The 14816-nt window shown below is 33.3% G+C and overlaps 1 protein-coding gene across 2 annotated transcripts; it reads left to right on the top strand.

The window, feature by feature from the left end:
* Positions 1 to 4823: 4823 nt before the first annotated feature.
* Positions 4824 to 13548, top strand: LOC124358717. Of its 2 annotated transcripts, none has more exons than XM_046811015.1 (4): positions 4824 to 5015; positions 6884 to 6980; positions 9355 to 9500; positions 13031 to 13548. In XM_046811015.1, the coding sequence occupies exons 1-4, from the start codon at positions 4989 to 4991 to the stop codon at positions 13439 to 13441; spliced, it is 681 nt and encodes a 226-aa protein (XP_046666971.1). In that variant the 5' UTR covers positions 4824 to 4988; the 3' UTR covers positions 13442 to 13548. The 2 variants fall into 2 exon arrangements, with proteins under 2 accessions (XP_046666971.1, XP_046666970.1); XM_046811014.1 differs by having other exon boundaries at positions 4826 to 5015; positions 9352 to 9500.
* The last annotated feature ends 1268 nt before the right edge of the window (positions 13549 to 14816 follow it).

Below are 14816 nucleotides of genomic sequence, written 5' to 3'. Positions count from 1 at the left end.
GTTTTAAGACAATATATTTTGTATTTTCTTCATACAGAGCAACATTGTCTAGGATTTCAGATTAGAATCTACTAAACATTATTCTTGGTTATTAATTAAGCAGATCTCGACCTAATTCAGGCTTATACACAGGCACCTGCCCATGTAGGGGGCCTATTCCTGAGGCCAAGAAATGTATATATAACAATATATTTTGTACTTTTCATACAGAGCAACATTCGTCTAGGATTTCAGATTAGAATCTTACTAAACATTATTCTTGGTTTATTAATTAAGCAGATCTCGACCTAATTCAGGCTTATACACAGGCACCTGCCCATGTAGGCCTATTCCTGAGGCCAAGAAATGTATATTTTAACAATATATTTTGTATTTTCATACAGAGCAACATTCGTCTAGGATTTCAGATTAGAAATCTACTAAACATTATTCTTGGTTATTAATTAAGCAGATCTCGACCTAATTCAGGCTTATACACAGGCACCTGCCCATGTAGGCCTATTCCTGAGGCCAAGAAATGTATAATTTAACAATATATTTTGTATTTTCATAATACAGAGCAACATTCGTTCTAGGATTTCAGATTAGAATCTACTAAACATTATTCTTGGTTATTAATTAAGCAGATCTCGACCTAATTCAGGCTTTATACACAGGCACCTGCCCATGTAGGCCGTATTCCTGAGGCCAAGAAATGTATATTTAACAATTATATTTTGTATTTTCATACAGAGCAACGTTCGTCTAGGATTTCAGATTTGAATCTACTAAAACATTATTCTTGGGTTATTAATTAAGCAGATCTCGAACCTAATTCAGGTCTTATACACAGGCACCTGCCCATGTAGGCCGAGATTCCTGAGGCCAAGATAAAATGTATATTCTAACATATATTTTGTATTTTCATACAGAGCAACATTTGTCTAGGGGATTTCAGATTAGAATCTACTAAAACATTATTCTTGGTTATTAATTAAGCAGATCTCGACCTAATTCCAGGCTTATACACAGGCACCTGCCCATGTAGGGCCTATTCCTGAGGCCAAGAAATGTATATATAACAATATATTTTGTACTTTCATACAGAGCAAACATTCGTCTAGGATTTCAGATTAGAATCTACTAAACAACATTATTCTTGGTTATTAATTAAGCAGATCTCGACCTAATTCAGGCTTATACACAGGCACCTGCCCATGTAGGCCTATCCTGGAGGCCAAGAAATGTATATTTAACAATATATTTTGTATTTTCATACAGAGCAACATTCGTCTAGGATTTCAGATTAGAATCTACTAAACATTATTCTTGGTTATTAATTAAGCAGATCTCGACCTAATTCAGAGGCTTATACACAGGCACCTGCCCATGTAGGCCTATTCCTGAGGCCAAGAAAATGTATATTTAACAATATATTTTGTATTTTTCCATACAGAGCAACATTCGTCTAGGATTTCAGATTAGAATCTACTCTAAACATTATTCTTGGTTATTAATTAAGCAGATCTCGACCTAATTCAGGCTTATACACAGGCACCTGCCCGATGTAGGCCTATTTCCTGAGGCCAAGGAAATGTATATTTAACATTTTATATTTTGTGTTTTCAATACAGAGCAACATTGTCAGATCTAGGATTTAAGATTAGACATTACTAAACATTATTCTTGGTTATTTAATTAAGCAGTCGATCTCGACCCTAATTCAGGCTTATACACAGGCACCTGCCCATGTAGGCCTATTCCTGAGGCCAAGAAATGTATATTTAACAATATATTTTGTAAAGCATTTGTAATTTTAATTTTTAGCTATTTTGTTTTTATATTTATGATCATTCGTAAGGTATTTATTTTTTTTGCATTTATAAACACGCATAAAATTCTTGTAATTATGTATTATCTCTATTTTACTGGAATAAATGCATTAATTCCATTATTTGTTGAGAAAGATCACAGTTGTTCGGATTTGTGACAATGTGTTGTCGAGTATATGAGTGCCGATGGCCTAGTGCAACAGTTTGAACGCCGGACTTTGGAGCTGAGTTAGAGATAGCGTAGGTTCAAATCTTGTCTGTGACCTTAACACTTTTTATCAGAACTATCGACTCTCCCCCTTATTCTGTTAGATAAGATCCTCGCACACGCCAGTAGCCAATAAGGTCTGCTCGTCCTCATAAAAGGCATATACAAGGAGATCGGCCTCTCATTGAAAAAAGATTGACCCTCACTCCTTGGTTACCCGTCACTATCAAGTCTGTTTTGACTTTTAATATAGGAAGGATTGTAACTATTGATACTATTCAATTATTATTAGAAGCTCAGACAGATACTCTTAAACTCCATACCTTAACTGATATTCGTTATGTCTACAAACTACAGTAAACCTGGAATACTGAAATAATAAGATTACCAAAGATACTAACAATCATTATGCAATCTCCTTGTCAGTAAAAGTATTTATAGGATAATTTTTACATTCGTTGACAACTTTACGTATTGTAAGTATATTACTAACAAAATAATCCAAGCACTTGTTTCAGACAGGTGATGAAGAGAGGGGGTATCTAAATAGATCACAGAGCCACTTAAATATCAAGTACCGAGATTTCGCTGTTTGAAGACGTTCTCGGATATTTAGTGCTGAAAACATATGTCAGATACCATAATAAGTAATATCTGATGAAATCTTACGTATAGAGAAGAAAATTATAAAAATTTAAAAGGCTTACAAAAACTTCCAGTAGTTAAGGAATGGTGCTATTTTCTTCAATTGAACAAGCAATTAATACGCTATCACCTTGGGAAAATGAAATTAATGCGAATGGAACATCTTCCATATACTGGAAGATACGTGTGTATCAATACGATGCATTGTAAATCGGTTAGTTAGGTTAACCGAATCAATGATTTAGGATTAATCTAATCCAGATTCTTGGAGACCAATTACTTGGTGTAATGAGATTAACCATCACAGGCTACACAAGAATTGACTACACAGGCTTTGACTACTCTTATAAATTAAAGCTTTAATTAAACCGACCTTGGTCATTGGCCTACCATGGATTTTAAAACTCTCTGCTATAAGAAAATTATCTTTACATTCCGAGTGAAAATAGCTGCAAGTGGCAATAGAATTACATCTTATGTCACTTTATGACCATTCACTCTCAATAAATTATTGATCGTTGAATGTTACAAACATCTTCTCAATCAGCTGTTTTTGTATTCAATCTGTTTTATTTTCATATCCAATCGGTTTTACTAAAACAAATAAAACAATCGATTAAAAGCCTGCTTGATTTCAATGTGAACTTTTATCAAAGCTTATTGTTTACCGCCTTTAGTTATGTAGACATTTTATTTTTTCTTTTATACTCGACTGTAAAAAGTTACCGTATATGTAAATACCTATATAAGAATTCAAACAGCAATTACTAAATTCATGAAAGGAAGCTATATTGTGAATAAGTATGTATTAGTTGTAGAAAATTAATAAAATGAAATATTTTACTCATAAAGCATTCTATGAATAACCATTAAATGACCTTAAAGAATGATATTTCACATTTTACAATTATCTTGTCGGATAATTAGATTAATTGAAAGCCTGTATGTTCACTACAGACTGGCAAATTTCATTCACATAATGAAAAGAATTGATCAAACAACCGGTTGAAAGTCTAGTTGCTTTAATAAAAGCACCAATAGATTCACTTCTTTTGAAAGATTTCACTTACTTACTGAAAATATCTGAAAGAACAAATTTAACGAACTATATTTACCGATATAGTCAATGGGATGAGAGCCAATATGCATTGAATAAGCACAGAAACAGGATTTTCTTGAAACTACATAGAGAAATGAAAATATCGATCGTCATACATGCCAGTTTTGATAGAAGTATAAATGGGAATTTACATAATCAATAGATAAGATTAAATATGTAAAATTATAGTTATTTTCTTCGATCATATTTTTTTATAAGTTTTAAACCAAGACACGTACATAAATCTTTAATTGCGTCAGCCAAAGTGGTGGCTTCTGTCCCTTTATCTAAATCTGACGGTGATTTAATAAATGTCAAACAGTGTATCAAGAGGAAAAATATAAACAGAGAAAACGTCGTTTTCCATTTCAAACCCTTTCGATACGCTGCATTTCTGACCTTCACTAAAATTGGCTGAGGTCCATTTTTTTCTTAAAACATTTTCCTCTGTGTCAATAAACCCAGCTTGTGTGCTTACTCAGTGCAAATATGTTCTCGGATTTTATAGCCATGAGCATTCCAAGTAGAGGTTATAATCAGTGACAACATGATTATAACTGAAATGTAACCTAAAGTTTAAATTTAAAACTCTCGATTCCTTTGCATATTGAAACAAGTTCCTATTCAACCTGACACTAGTCAGTGATCTACTGGCGGGAGAAATGCGATCAACAAGTCATGTGGTTGTGAATATAGCTTATCCGGAAGATTTAAGCTTTAGATCAATGTACGAGTTTGTGGAATTCCAATCCCACTGTTTTTTTTTCAATTAAAATAAAGTTGTATTATATTCATGATCTCGCTTCCAAAGTACTGTTTTTTTCTTATTAAGGAAAGGTCGATCCCTTTTAAGCCGTATTCTGGCCGTTCTCATGGCTCATTGGCCTGTACGAGGTTGGGAACCGTTCCCTCATCAGTAAGCTGTGCTGTGGTGTAGGGTATTTTTCTTACAGACTTGAGAAAGAAAACAGTGATGTCCAAAATTAGTAAACATCTAGTTAATTAATGACTAGGAAAGACGTAATATAAGCAAGTAACAATCATTCACAGATGGACTGACACACCAGAGTGATCTATTGCAATGTTGTGACATTGTTATTCATCACATGTCAGATTTACGCAAGATCGAAGTAGAACATAATTAACAACACAAGACTTCATGATAAAGTATTTCTAGATAGTTTATTTCCAAACAGTAAAGTAATATTTTTATCCCACACACAATATGTCGAAGTTTCTCGTTCACTCAAAGGTAAAACAATAATTCAGTAGGATCTAGTTATCGGTTAGTGGTTATGTGTATAAATTACGCAAAGAATTTCTTTTAGCCCTCAAAGTCTTTTGGGGTACTTTGGTATTACCTAGAGGCCACTCTGATCCTATCTAGTCTATATAAGTAACTAAATACATAAGAAGGTATTATTAATATTGTAGAAAAAGTTAATTAACATTTTCGAGCGCTTACGTGATCTGATCTTGAGGGATGTTTTCTTCACTCGCCAAAAGTTCGAGGTGGCGCAGTGGCAGTTCCGATCGGTACTTTCCCGACCTTAGATGACATCGCAAGATCGTCCAACTGTTTCGACGTCAAATCACGTTAGACGATTTAACATGTGATCTGAGGTCGGGAAAGTACCATTGGAAATGCCTCTAGCCATCACTGCCTCCGAATAGTACCATAGTACCGTCCTTTGTAACATATTATTTGTAAAATACAATTATTTTGAAATTAATTAATTAACAGTTTAGTTCACATCAAAATTACAACTAAGAACGCAGGCTTATACTAACCAATAAAACGACCCCTATACTGTACTAACCAATAAAAACTAAACGATTTTATTAATATTCGGGATGATGAAAAAACTGTTATACATTAAACAAATTATAAAACAGATTAATATGAAATGAAAAATTGTACTATGGTGACCGTTAAACATTAATGTAACACAGAATTATGTAACTTCAATCAACCAATTTGATAAAGAGAATATTTTGCAACGTGGTAGAATTAATATCCTACACAATTATTTTGTAATCGTTGGACGACGACCTCCACAACTGTTCCCTGCCAGACACTATATACAGCTCTCTCGCCTGCATAGCTCATAATAATTATCTATCAATTATTCATAAACACTCTGGTGCTGTATACTGACACATATACTGGGACAAATATAGTAGACTGACTTATTTATTACTTAAAATAGTCTTATAGTCTTTAGCCTGAAAACTTCCTGACACTTTGCTTGGAACTAATATAGTTGACTGACTTATTTTTACGTAAAAATAGTCTTATAATCTTCAGCTTGAAAACTTCCTGACGCTTTGCTTGGGACAAAAATATAGTTGACTGACTTATTTATTATGTAAAAATATTCTTATAGTCTTCAGCCTGAAAACTTTCTGACACTTTGCTTGCGACAAATATAGTTGACTGACTTATTTATTACGTAAAATAGTCTTATAGTCTTCAGCCTGAAAACTTCCTGACACTTTGTTTGGGACAAATATAGTTGATTGACTTGTTTATTACGTAAAAATAGTCTTATAGTATTCAGACTGAAAACTTTCTCGCACTTTTCTTGATAGCAATGCAAACGTTCCCAAAAAGTTTCCCAATAAAAATAGTTCCCTTTAACTGGATTATAAATCCACGGATGCTGATGACTATGAAGTGTTACTATATCTAAAATTGACTACCACGACATTTTCACCACAAGCCGTCTAAAACAACCATGAATAAATTAGCTTTAGTCCTGATATTAATTATTAAAATAAAAACTGTTTCGCTGGAAGGGTGCAATTTCATTGCTGGCTTTAATCACCATAAACAGTAAAAAGTATTATACAAAATCTGAGGCAATCATTAACAGGTGGTACAGTAATATAATATATTAAAATCGGTACAACGTAGTCGATTTCACTTTTTCGGGTAGAGAGGATAGTTTTTCTACGTAATAAAGTGAGAATGAAGAGTCCTATTCGTGGAGAAAGTTTTCCAAGATCAAATAAACAGCCTGGATGTTTAGTACAGATTTTATATTTTGAACCAACCTCTACAATAAACGGTATTGGTGTAATTTTTACTATTGGTTTTATAGTTGGTATTGTTTACAGACATTTTTACCAATGGTCATCCAAAAAAGCTCCACAGAGACAACTCAGCAGATATTCGAAAACCATCCGTCTCTTTCTTCAAAACCTCTTCTAACAGGTAGGTCAATCAAGCAAAGTAAACTGAGCGGTATGCATAACAAAATTAATAAACACGTCTTATAAAATAAAATAAGTAAATACATATATTGAGTGAGTTACTAATACCACCTTAACTATTTTTTGTAGAAAACATATATATATTTACCTTACTTATTATATGTAATATAAGTAACAGCCACAGTCAGGCTGTGATATGATAATTGTAACACTTCTTTCTAATACTGAATCAACGTTGAGATTTACAAAAATACTTATTATAATGCAATAGTAGCATACTGTTTGTATTGAATTCAAATTTTTAAAATAGAAGAGGGCAACATTAAAAATTTTCAGCCCGAAGGCTACAGTGGTTATCGGAATATAATTGAGTTAGGCGGTAACAAGCATGTCTAATTTTTGGATGGATGACCGCGGGATTATCCTGTCCTTGCTGACGACGCGACGTGACGTAGCCTCTAGTAGACTATTAGTCTCAAGGTCACAGTCTGGAGCTGGGGGCCAATTTGCATGGTAAGGCACACTACCTAATCACTACAATTGTCCGTGGTAGTGATCGATAGAAAAACCATTCGTCATCCGTGGTTACAGTTTTGGGCTGTTCCAAATGGAGGGTATAGATATGGTCTAACATGCAGAATAATAAATAAACAACCGTCAGAGATTTAGATGGTAGTTATACCGGTGCAAGAGATAATAAGATTGAAACTCGCAAATATAAGCCATACAGTCGTTTTGTTGTTGGTTGACGCGATCTTGTGTACTCTATAGCTGACGTTGATTAACTTTTATTTAAGCGTGTCTACAGGTAGCTAACGTGTCAATTTGAAAAATGTTTCGTTAGATATTTTTATCCCTTTAATATACTTAAATGTTAACACCCACTACAAATATCGTAATTGGCGATTACTCTTTATCAGGGCAAACCAGGTTTTCTGATTATGCTCGTACAAACCAATTTGTTCTGGCTCTTAGAGTTTTATATGTTAGAGAACGAGGGATGGAGAGAGTTTGATGGTTCTAACTTCGCCTGTTATAAGATCTGTTTGACTTTAAAATTCGACTACATGATGTATTGTAAAATATAACAGAATAGGGCTCTTAGAGTTTTATATGTTAGAGAACGAGGGATGGAGAGAGTTTGATGGTTCTAACTTCGCCTGTTGTAAGATCTGTTTGACTTTAAAATTCGACTACATGATGTATTGTAAAATATAACAGAATAGGGCTCTTAGAGTTTTATATGTTAGAGAACGAGGGATGGAGAGAGTTTGATGGTTCTAACTTCGCCTGTTGTAAGATCTGTTTGACTTTAAAATTCGACTACATGATGTATTGTAAAATATAACAGAATAGGGCTCTTAGAGTTTTATATGTTAGAGAACGAGGGATGGAGAGAGTTTGATGGTTCTAACTTCGCCTGTTATAAGATCTGTTTGACTTTAAAATTCAACTACATGATGTATTGTAAAATATAACAGAATAGTTAAAGTCGTTCATGGTAAAGTTATTCAATCCTTTATGATGAAAACCAAATTATTGTATTTGTAACATTGGTTTACTATTAAAATTATTACTGAATATCCCGTAGTTCTAAAAATATACAAATATGTCACTCTCAGACCTTCCACTTAGGAAATGGCATAGAATTATCCAAGCCTCTTTAACAGAGTGGACGCGACGTGTGCTTGTTTGTACTCGGATCCGCAAGTTAACGATCAACCGGACTGAGGTATAAACTTAAAATCTGAATAAATCTCTAACCATATAAGGCGATTTATGAACTTCAAAGAGACAGCAATGTTTTGGTCAAAATGAGATGAAAACAGATGAAAATGCTTTAAATGTCAAGGTTTCTTTGAGTATGAAATATTAAATAATAAGACTAATATGCTGATTGAAATATTATACATATTTGTATGTAATAGTGAGCTTAGGAGCGAGCTTTTAAAGCTTGATGTTTTAAAGGATCATTAGCTCTCTGCATAATGTAAGGGAATCCCTTCTAACATCTATTTCCTCTTACCTTCGCCGAACAGCAGCCATCTGGTGAGTTAGGAACTCGCTTCCCTGTAGATATACAGAGCAGACTTTAGTCTGTGAACTGGTGCCCAATTAAATAACCAACGATGCTTACGAAGATGAAAATATTCCAGTGGATGAAGCGAGCTTGTGCGAGGAATACAGAATACAGAATCTACGATATCTTGAAATCATGCACTTGTTAAGATCATTATTGCCTTATAATAACCAAAACTACGTTGGATTATTAGCACAGATCTGGGCTATTTCCCAGTCCACGGTGCATTTGAATGTTCTTGATAACGGTTTGTTATTACGAATTTAATGGATGCGTATTTGTTACTGTAAAGCAGGCACACAGACAGATTCAAACAAGAAGGACGACGTCCTCCCCAATGAGGAAATGAAGAAGATGCCGCTTCAGGAAACTATGGTGGTGTCTAAAGTGGCAACAGTGAACCGTGAAACCCAGAGGACTGTTTTTCAGGCCTTGATAATGGTACGTTACTTTCCATCACATACACTTCAGTAAAGTTGACTTTAACATTTATTAAACTGAAAATATTCCTGATTCACTGTAGAGGCAAAATCAATTATAGTACACCATGTGTACTTGGATTCTGTCTAGAATTGTACATAAAATGAAATGAAGTGAGTACAACTTTTTAAACCATCAACCGTCACCTGTTTTTCAAATTGGTTTTGTGCACACTTGCCATCTGAAATCAGGAAATGAGATCCTTCTTGGATAGGTGCGACATGTTTTTCTGTTAAACTTTTCAACTACGCATAGCCAAGACGTTGAACAACAAAACCTCAAACTATTGTAAAAACACACACAATTTCTTATGCTTTACCTTAAGGAAAACCCTTTTAGTGATTTTTAAAAATGGCGTTCTTAATGTTAGCCATCTCCCCCATATAAAACGGATACGCAATTTGCTACTATCCTTCATAATTTGCATTTTATTCATGCTGAGGTCGATACATAGTTCCTATTTGTTTGTTTTTTCCAATCAAAATCATCCCATCACTTTAGGTATTACTTAGTATAATAACTAATTCATCTAATCTTTTTTGAATGCTCATCTATAATTACTTATCTGTGAATAAAAACTACAAACCTCAACTAAGGATAACGAAAAGATTATTTTCGTCTCATAAATTTCTTTAAGATTGCGTGCACCTCGCTAAATATGTTCTAACATTTAAAATGGTTACCTCCTTCATACTTTAAGATCTTTAAACCCATAAAACAATCCCTACCATCTTTATTTTAGAAAGTAATACAATCTCAAAAACTTTCACGCCCTTTTTTATGTTGTAGAACTATTGAAAAAAGGTAATTAATATTTTATCCAAATCTTTCGATATTTTTATTTCCTTATCAGAAAGAATTCTCAAACAATATTTGAACTTTATAGTTTAAATACTCAAAATGTATACACTTGACTAGAAAAAAGAATAAATGTTACAACGTCAATGAACCATACATTTAAAATTACATATTCTACGTCCAAAAGTAAAGACAAATGTTTAATTTTGACATTATGGGGTAATACTCAAGGTCGTTTGACTACAGTAGGCTCTTGAGTTAAGTTAAGTTTGGAGACGCTTTCATCACTCCGTATAATCAGAGTCTTTGATCAACTGCGTCTTTGATCGTCGCCGCTTTGATCGACGACGTCTGGATAATTGGAAGTAGTGATGGTGGTTCGGATTTACCTTTGGTGTCCTTTGAATAAATAATTCTTCTTTTAACTTGTTAAAAAAATAATATTCCCATGTCTTCTGTTTCTCATGAAGAGTTTTATTGTTAACATACTTCAATATATTCTACGTATCGACATTTGAATTCTTTATTACTAACGTTAATAAGAAAGAAGTAAGTACACATTGGAGTGTATTTATATCAAGATTTTTGTCCGGGCTTGCTCGTTCGTGCATCTTCAACTTACCGGATGAACATATGCGTTTTGCCTATACAGATCTGCCAATGCTGTGTTGTGGGACTGGTGATACATACATTGGAGTCTTAACCTCCGATAAAGTGTAAAGGTTTAAGAGAACTCATGCCAAAAATGTGGGTTTATAATTGTAATAGAAATGGTAAAAATTCCTCTTTTTAGGAATGACGATACACTAATTTTTCACACAGATATACAATATATATAGGGTGTAACAAAATGATTGAGCTGGCTATGTATTTTCAAATTCTGTGTGTGATTCTAGGCTAAAAATGAAAAATAACTTTTTTTCCAATTTCCACTTCGTTTAGCCGCTAGCCGCCAATGATGTATTTTTATTAACAAATTACTATCTCTAAAACTATTAAACCAAAATAAACAAAATTTGGTACATTAGTTAGAGGTAAGAGGACAAAACTGTGTTATTTTCTTTAATATTAACAAAATGGCGTCTATTGAAATATTTTGAAGGCAAATAACAAAAAACCCAGTATAGTTATAAAAAATGTACTAGATAACAACTATTTGGAGAATTTTATTAAAATTCCAACTGTGCTTTTTCATCGAAATCCATAAACGCATAAGTAAGCACGACCACTTTAAAGATACGCTTGCACAAACCGAGAGCGCCAAGCACGTCATAGTTGATAGTTATTAGTCGTTTGTTGCTCCTGGATTCTCAAGAGTATCTTTATTTCGGTGAAATAAGTACCGTTGGAATTGTAACAACATTGTCCAAATAGTTGGTACCTTGTAAATTTTGATGAATGATGTAATACAGCTGATGTCTATCAGAAGACAAAATGTTTGCTACTTCTGGCTTGTGCAAACGTACCTTTAAAGTGGTTGAACTCGCTTATGCACTGACGGATTTATTTGAAAGTAGTACCGTTGGAATTACAATAAAATTCTTTAGACAGTTTAGTACTTCTTTAATAATTGTACTGTTTTTTTGTTATTTGACTTTAAACATTTTCAACATATGCCATTTTGTTAATAATAAAGAAAATAACACAATTACTTTTTTTATTTTACTCTTACCTTTTCAAACCTATGTGCCAAATTTTGTTTCTTTACATTTACTAGTTTGAGGGATAATAAAAAGCGACTAGCGGCTAAACAAACGAAGTGGAAATTGGAAAAAAGTTATTCTTAATTTTTAACTTAAAATCACACACAGAATTTGAAAATACATATCCAGCTCAATCTTATTTTACACCCTATATATATAATACCAGATATACTACAGTGAAGATTTCCTTCTAGTAGCCGTGGCTGAACTGATGGATTGTACAATGTTATAGATGGGAGAAAGCCACATAGAAACTACGTAGCACACGTGTTTTTCCTTATTTACATTGATTTATTTATCTCATAGATGCCGAGGGGAATTTCGTCAGTTTTCGATAACATGCCAGGAGTAATAAACTGTAATTTACAACCGAAGGGGAAAGAGATTGACAGGGCAGTTTTCTAGTTAGTTTCCGTTATAAGATTGTTATAAGAAGTTAAAAATCATACCATTAGTATGAGAAAATAATTAGCTTATTTCAAATGAGCACTTACTTAAAAACCGTCAAATTAAATACGTTTTAAATTAACGGTATAGTTGTATTTTGAGTTATTTCATTTAATTAGAAACAAGACAGTTCTACATATTTCTCATATCGAATAGAAACATTCATTAAGGCATTATTTAAGCACCTAGCTCAATTGAAATTCAGAAGTCTTTTATTTTACTTTAATTAACAACTAGATTGGAGATCAACAATGATAAACTATTTAGATGATGGTATGTGATTATAGCTCAATAACACCGAATAACAGGGAGGTTTACTTTGAATTGAATGAATTTTGCTTCAAACAAATTTAATTTGTTTGAATTATTCCTCATAAATTGTATGAGGAATAATTTTTTAGATGTTGTAGCTCTCTATCCCACCAGTCAATATCAAATAGGATGAGATATTTAGTGATAGGTTGATGATATGTAATAATTTATTTGTTAAATGTCATTTTTTGGAAAGCAGTGTAATAGATTCTATGTAAAATGTTGTTACAGGATGTGGTGCAAGTGCAAGAGGTGGTGATGATCGTTCTGGCTAGGTGGCACATGTGGCTGCTGGGCCGGCCACTGGGGTTGATGCGGGGGCTGACTGTGTCAGGGGAGCGGGGGCCCAGGGGGATGGGCAGAGGGGATACGACCCTGGTGTGGATAGAAGGCCGTCCTAAACTGAAGGAGGACGAGCCCATACCTCTCATCCTGCCTGAAAGGCTCGGAAAGAAGATGTCCCCGATGATCGCCAAGTCCGACAAGGGAGAGGGGAAGGAGCGGCCTGATGAAGAGTCAAAGATTTCCCTCAAGTCGAACGTCTGGGAGACCGTTATGGAACGTTCGCCTGGGTGGCAAAAATCCATTTCGAACGGTTTAGGAGAATTGCAGAAAAAGGTCGTCCAAAAATTTTCCACATAACAATTTTGTTACTGCACATTTCAAATTTTAAGTTATCAATGTATTTGTATTTAATTGTTGTTCAAACTGGTTTATAGGCGAAAATTATTAGTCAGTTGGTTCCTTTATGAGAGTGTTTGTTTTCTTATTTAGTATAATGTAGTGCAAATAACTTCCATAATATAAATATCTCATGTAAAATCAAAGTACTGAAATCTAACTACTTTTTGTACAACTTTTCATCATTCTGTAAGGATCATAAACCAGTCACAGTTTGACGAGTTAATAAGGCAGGCTGGATAAAATCTGAGTCTACCTTAATGAAGTCTGGAACATCTATGAGGGGAAAACAAATTTAAATTTAAATTGTTATAAGAATAATGTTTTCATTGTACAACAAACGTCACATAGTACTTACAAGATAGTACACTATACACCAATCTAGAGCATTAGAACAACAATAATTTAATATTTCATATAACATTTGGAGAACTAGAGTTATTTTCTGCTTTGTATCCTTGGTGGAAGTAAGTTGGTTTTAATGGAAAAGACATATTTTGTATACTTCCACATAAAATTTATTAAAATAGCGCTTTCGCCGGTTAAGGCATCATCGCTATGGGAAAATAAAATTAACATCCAAGACGAATTTTTAAAACACATCAATTCAATTAGACCATCGATAAAATTTACTATTGAAAATGAGGTTAACAGTGAAATTCCGTTTCTTGATATTTTGATAACAAAAACAAAAGAAAACACAATTAAAACAACATTATTTTACAAGAAGACTTTCAGTGGACAGTACCTTAATTATAATTCAAATCATCCTCAACATGTAAAAATTGGATTAGTACAAAATTTGTTTCAGAAGATTAATAATTTGGTAACTGATAACAAAGATAAAATTTTAGGAGAAAATTATACTACAGAACTTTTGATTAAAAACAACTACCCTCCATCAATTATTGAACGAGCTAAGGCTAAAAACAAAATTTGCAAGCAAATTACCAAAACAGACAATCCTAAATATCTCACTACCGTAACTATTCCTTATGTAAAAGGAACATCAGAAAAAATTCGTAGAATAAATTATAAATTTAACATCCGCACTGTTTTTAAGTCCCAAAATAATATAAGAAGTTACTTAACAAAATTAAAACCGAAAAACAAACATCAAGAAACCAAGAATGTGATATACAAAATTGACTGTGGTTGCAACAAGACGTATATCGGCCAAACATCAAGACCTGTGGAAATTAGAGTAAAAGAACATATTTATAATTATAAAAAAGAAAATATTGAAAAATCTAAATTAGTTGAACATGCAGTAAAAGAAAATCATCATATAAATTTTGTATCGTCTAGTGTTGTGTTTAAAGAATCTTCCTGGACT

Source organism: Homalodisca vitripennis, chromosome 3 (assembly GCF_021130785.1).
Source record: "Homalodisca vitripennis isolate AUS2020 chromosome 3, UT_GWSS_2.1, whole genome shotgun sequence".
Lineage (NCBI taxonomy): Eukaryota > Metazoa > Arthropoda > Insecta > Hemiptera > Cicadellidae > Homalodisca > Homalodisca vitripennis.
The sequence above is the reverse complement of the archived record's forward strand: the minus strand, read 5'-3'. Positions and strand labels throughout refer to the sequence as shown.

What these genes read in the sequence shown, in the direction of transcription:
- LOC124358717 (XM_046811014.1), top strand. Translation starts at nt 4,989, where the DNA reads ATGTCGAAGTTTCTCGTTCACTCAAAG. An exon ending in AGTTTCTCGTTCACTCAAAG is followed by an intron (nt 5,016 to 6,883) that starts GTAAAACAATAA and finishes TATTGTTTACAG; the next exon opens with ACATTTTTACCAATGGTCAT. An exon ending in TTCAAAACCTCTTCTAACAG is followed by an intron (nt 6,981 to 9,351) that starts GTAGGTCAATCA and finishes GTTACTGTAAAG; the next exon opens with CAGGCACACAGACAGATTCA.